The sequence below is a fragment of the Tupaia chinensis genome, unplaced genomic scaffold (assembly GCF_000334495.1).
Source record: "Tupaia chinensis unplaced genomic scaffold, TupChi_1.0 Scaffold138235_1, whole genome shotgun sequence".
In the NCBI taxonomy this organism is placed as follows: domain Eukaryota; kingdom Metazoa; phylum Chordata; class Mammalia; order Scandentia; family Tupaiidae; genus Tupaia; species Tupaia belangeri.
In genome coordinates, this window is record NW_006198133.1 from 478,433 (window position 1) to 483,555 (window position 5,123).

Sequence of the window (5,123 nt, forward strand, 5' to 3'; positions counted from 1 at the left end):
CAGTCAGCTCTGTATGACTGTGTGCTGAGGGTGCCCAAACAAGTCTCTAGACTTAAACTAGGAGCCTCCCAGGTGGGCCTGCCTCGCAGAGCACATTTTTCCACAGAGCCATCATCTAGCCCCCTGGAAAGGGAGTTGTTAAGGTTATGGCTCACTTCGGGTTTGAAGACATAGTCTCTAGCACAGTAGACAATGTCTGGGCCGTCTCTGTTCCTGGGAAGAAGGAACCTCTCGAGTTTCACATGGCCCTGCTTTATCCTTGAACGGGGTGGCCTGAAGGCTTTCTGCATTAGTGCACTGCTATGGGCCAACAGAGTTACCTGAGACGGAGTGATTCATAAAGAATCGAGATGCTCATTTGGCTTAAGATTCTGGTGACTGGATGGGGACCAGCAGTTAGCGTAATGGCTATGTCGCTGGACTCCCACGTAGTCGACTGTGGTTTGAGTCCTAGACCTGGTGGCTTAAACTCACGCCGGGCACATGTGCGTGCATGCCCGAGATCCCGAGAGGAGAATGGAGGAGAAAGGATTGCGGCGTGGCCATCCCCCCCTGGGGGGTGATTTCTCACTTTCTATCTCTCTGTCTCTCTCTGTCTGTCTGGTGATTGCACGTGCCCTACAGCAAAAACCTCTCAAAAAAAAAAAAAAAAGATGGCTTCTGATTCCAACAACTCTAAAGAGGTTACTCTGATTCTTTACAAAAGCCAGATCTGTAGAAATCCCAATAGTAACAACAAAGAAATGTGTATATTAGATTCCACGTAGCCCCTCTTAAAGATGGCAATATTCCAAGGGGGATAAATAGTAAAAGGAATAAAGAATGCTCACTGGCAATAGGCAATAAGAAAAAAGTTCCTTCCACCAACACTCCATGCTCTACTCACCTGGCACATGGATACAAGTAAACGTTCAAAATGTCCTGATGTATCAGACCTAATATCCTTTTCAAGATCTCGTCCAAATTCTGATTGATAACATCTGACAATTTCTCGGATTTCCTGATTCGTTCTTATGCATAAAATCTCGATTAAGACACGTTCCTGAGTTCCTACACCCTATAAAAAAAAATAGGAGGAATTATACCAAAAAACTCACAAAAAAGTCTCTGAAAGTAATTAAATCTTAACTGTTCTATCACATATTTCTTTGTCCTCTAGGACAGGAAAAGCTGCATATATTCAGATGATATGAAATAGTATCCGACTTTAAAGTATCTCTATAAATTCAGAACCACCATAATCTGGGGAATCTTATATAATAAAATAGGATAAATATTCAAAATAAATGACAAATAGTACCTGCATTGCATTCCGTAAACTCCAGGCATCATAATAGGTAGGTGGCATGAACAGGGCAAGGATCAGTTCTTCCATGTTTCCACTTAATTCTGATTTGAGATCTTTGATTAAATCCTGTTTAATTACAAATGCAAGCTAAGTTTGTGTGCTCTCCAAATTTTGTTGCCTTCATCTTTTTTTTTTTTTTAGTTTAGTTTATTCTTTCTTACATGAGAGAGAATGCTCTCCTAACAGGGTCTTCGTACTGTATCGACTCCTAGTTAGCCAAAATCCTGGGCACAAACATGAACACCGAGTGTGCACAGGGAGACCTCGGGTTACAACAGGGAACCTTCCTATGTGGCCTCAGCATCACGGAGGATTGCTCTACCACTACACCACCACCGATAGCCTGTTACTTAAATCTTTTTGGGAAAAATGAAATGGAACTGTTTTACAAATACCTAAATTTCAAATCTGAATATTACATACCGAGAAGTAAATATATAGTTTGTTACCTCAAGCACATATATTTTTTCTAAAACACAATTTCTTCACATTTACATCCTTACTGCAGCTTTACCACTCCAGACACAAATATAAGATTTACATGAAACAAAGAATAATTAAACTTAACAAAACAATAATTAGATATTAACTTAGTATAAGAAACTATTCTTGGTTTTAAGAGGAAATCGAAATTATCATCTTGTTCTTATTTAGAAAACCAGGATAAACATCTAAAACAAGGTAATATAAGGCAATCTGTATGCTAGCAGCAGGTAAGCAGCAAAGAAATAACAGAAAAAGTTGAAAAAAGAAAAAACTTTAACGTGGGCTAAAGAACTCAGAGAAAGCTTTTAGTCCAGAAGAAGCACAAATAAGAAAAGGGACGGGGTTCTTAGCCTAAACTATGCATTAAAATCATCTGTAGCGCCTCAAAAAAGGAAAACAAAACAAAACAAAACACATTGATGCCCAGAACTAAGACTCAGTGATTTCATATGTTTTTAAGTTAAAAAGAGATTATGATGTTCAGGTAAGGCGGATAATCACTAGTAAAGAGATAACTGGTCAATAGAATAATAAGACAAGTTAGTGAAAAAGGTTTTCATAGTAAATTAATAAACAAAATTGTAACAAAATCTTATATTATTACCTTGAATGTCAACCTAACAAAGGTAGACTTGTTAGGAGGAGCTACGAGAAACCTTTATGCCCTTTATGCAAAAAAACGGCATTGATATGCATGCAAGATGCAAGATGGACTACAGTGATTAACAGCTATAGGTGGAGAACATTTAGGTTGCTGGGATATTTAGATAAGAAATAAAGGGGGACCAGCAGGTGGCATGGTGGTCAAGGCACTGGACGGACACACGGACGGACAGACGGGGACACACACACACACGGCCAACCATGGGTTGAGTCCCAGACCTAGTGGCTTGCTTTCTCACTTTCCCTCTCTCTGTGTGTCTTTCTCTGATCAAACTAAAATAAATGAATGAATAAATAAACAATTCTTTAAAAATAAATAAATAAATAAAACTAGGGGGCCAGCAGATGGTGTAATGGTTATGTTGTTGAATTCCCACATGGCCAACTGCGATTCAGACCCAGTGGCTTGAAACTCTCAATGGGCACATGTGCATCCATGCCCAACATTGTGGGAGAAGACTGGAAGAGAAGGGATTATGACATGGCCACTCCCCTTGGGTAGGTGATTTCTCAATTTCCTTCTCACTGTCTCTCTCTCTCCAGCAAGTGCATGCAACCCTATGGCAAAATCCTCATCAATCAATCAATCAATCAATCAATTGATCTAGGTAAATAAACAATTGTTAGGACAAGGAAGACCTGGCATACAGTAAGCACTGACCAAATATTCATTATTAATAAAAAAGAACATGAAATCAAAGATGATTCCACAGCTGGTTAGAAAAGTAATTTAATTGCTAGGAGGTGTATGCGCTTACCAGAGAAACAAAGTCTCTATCCACCGCAGTATGGTCATACAACAACACTTCCTTCTTCCATTTCCCTATCCTATCAGGATTTTTGGCTTTCAAGCAATTCACTCAGCGTCTTTGAAGCCACGGGGCCAAAATTTGAATCACGTTCAGCCATGTGGGATCTGGCCTCCAATGTATAGCACTTAACTACTTACTATGAGGCCGGCCCTACAATAGCATTTTTTATTAATTCATAGAAAACCAAGAGAGGAGGTAGCTGGGAATAACAAAGTCTAAAGCAATATACGAGAAAATTCAAAACATCATAGCACAGACTAAATGTTTACAACATGGAAAATGCCTTTTGAAGAAAATGAGTCTGATGTTGAGTATGAAGAGAAAGCTAGGGTTTGTGTCACATAATCAGTTTTAAGACAAAAGAAGTGGATCTGGAATGGGCAAAGAAAAGCAGAGTAGAATGGGAAAAGTGAGATTAATTAATGGATAGCTCCTCATTCTGAGAAAAGCAAACTGGATGCTTGGGACATTAGGAAATGTTTAAATGGCAAACCAATGCTGCCCAGTTTTCCCAATATTGGGGGAGAACAATGGCACTTTTAGCTATGAAGTCTTGCTGGCTTTAGTAACTAATTATCCATTTAACAAATATTTATTAATGCTACTTGTCACTGTACACTTGGTGCTACTGATACAAAGATGAATATGACAAAGTTTGTCCTAGGGGAGCTCAGTTTCAGGAGTGGGAAGTGAGATTAGCAACAGAGGTTTACAAAGTACTATGGGACCACAAGGGAAAAGGCAGCTAAATTCTACCCACAGCAGTGAGAGAAACTTCAGAGAAGCTGATATCTAACCCAAATATCGAGACAGTTGTTTCCAACACAGAAAAAAAAGGAAAAGGCTTTGTAGGTCAAGAGAACAACACGTCTTCGCTTATTCATGCACGTACTCTTTAATATTAAGAAGCGAAAAATATCATGGTGTGTGCAGAGAATCCTAAGTAGTTCCATGTAACTGTAAGACAGAATATGTTTAGAGAGAGGGAAGTAGATGATGTTGCCAAGGACCAAGAATAAGCAGGGACTACGTAATAAGCCTTGAATTCCACTGCAAGGAGATTGAGAATTAAACTCTTGATCATGGTTGTGGTCATAATCTACTTCCTACTAAACAGCTAGTGCATAAAAGACACAGAACAAAGTATGATTGTGAGTTCGAGGACTAGCCTAGAATTACAAAGTCTTTTAAGAGAAATAGTGACTATTCGACTCCTGAGGTTTCTGAAGTCTAGTGGTCTCTCCTTTATATCATAGGTACTAACAAAAAAGAAGTAGCCAATCTGACATGAATGCCGTCTGCAGGCCATAGTGCTCACTCTAGAGAAGAAAAAAGCATGTACCTTGCCATACATGGTCTTAAATGCTGCTTTGATTTTTTGCCTCTGGTCATTGGATCGGTTGGCCACAACATCCACAATAGCCTGCTCGTCTGTCCCTGGAAGAACCACACATGTTTAAGGAGGACAAAGTCTGTGCTGAGGCTCCTTTAGGTTATCTCTTAAAATGGTTACAAGGCACTAGGAGCCAGATGAAGCAAGTGTGTGCACAAAGACTGACACAAAAACTTGGCATATGACATAAGGTTTATTTGTACTTTAAAACCAATCACTTTAAATTAGAAAACGCTGTTTTCCTTACCAAACCCCTTCATTGCTTTACGGAGAATTTCTGCATCTCTCATGGCATCAAAGTTGGCAGCTGGACGGATTGTTCCCTGATTCATCACAGCAGGCTGAGAATGAAACACATAAAATCCATGTCAGGATTCTTGCTAATAAAAAAAAAAAAAAAAAAAAAAAAAAAAACTTCCAA

At 39.2% G+C, this 5,123-nt stretch overlaps 1 protein-coding gene across 1 annotated transcript; it reads right to left on the reverse strand.

Moving 5' to 3' along the window:
• Positions 1-786: 786 nt before the first annotated feature.
• LOC102488899 (annexin A7-like) lies at positions 787-5,074 on the reverse strand. The gene is made up of 4 exons (XM_027765404.1): positions 4,950-5,074; positions 4,652-4,746; positions 1,301-1,414; positions 787-1,057 (listed from the first exon to the last, which is right to left on the reverse strand). Exons 1-4 carry the CDS (start codon positions 5,032-5,034, stop codon positions 827-829), a joined length of 525 nt encoding a protein of 174 aa, XP_027621205.1. The 5' UTR covers positions 5,035-5,074; the 3' UTR covers positions 787-826.
• Between the last annotated feature and the right edge of the window lie 49 nt (positions 5,075-5,123).

Coding starts and splice junctions, on each gene's coding strand:
- LOC102488899 (XM_027765404.1), bottom strand. CDS start 5,034: ATGAATCAGGGAACAATCCGTCCAGCTGCCAACTTTGATGCCATGAGA. Junction 1,415..4,651: donor TTAAGACCATGTATGGCAAG/GTACATGCTTTT, acceptor GTAATTAAACAG/GATTTAATCAAAGATCTCAA. Junction 1,058..1,300: donor GTTTACGGAATGCAATGCAG/GTACTATTTGTC, acceptor TTTTTTTTATAG/GGTGTAGGAACTCAGGAACG.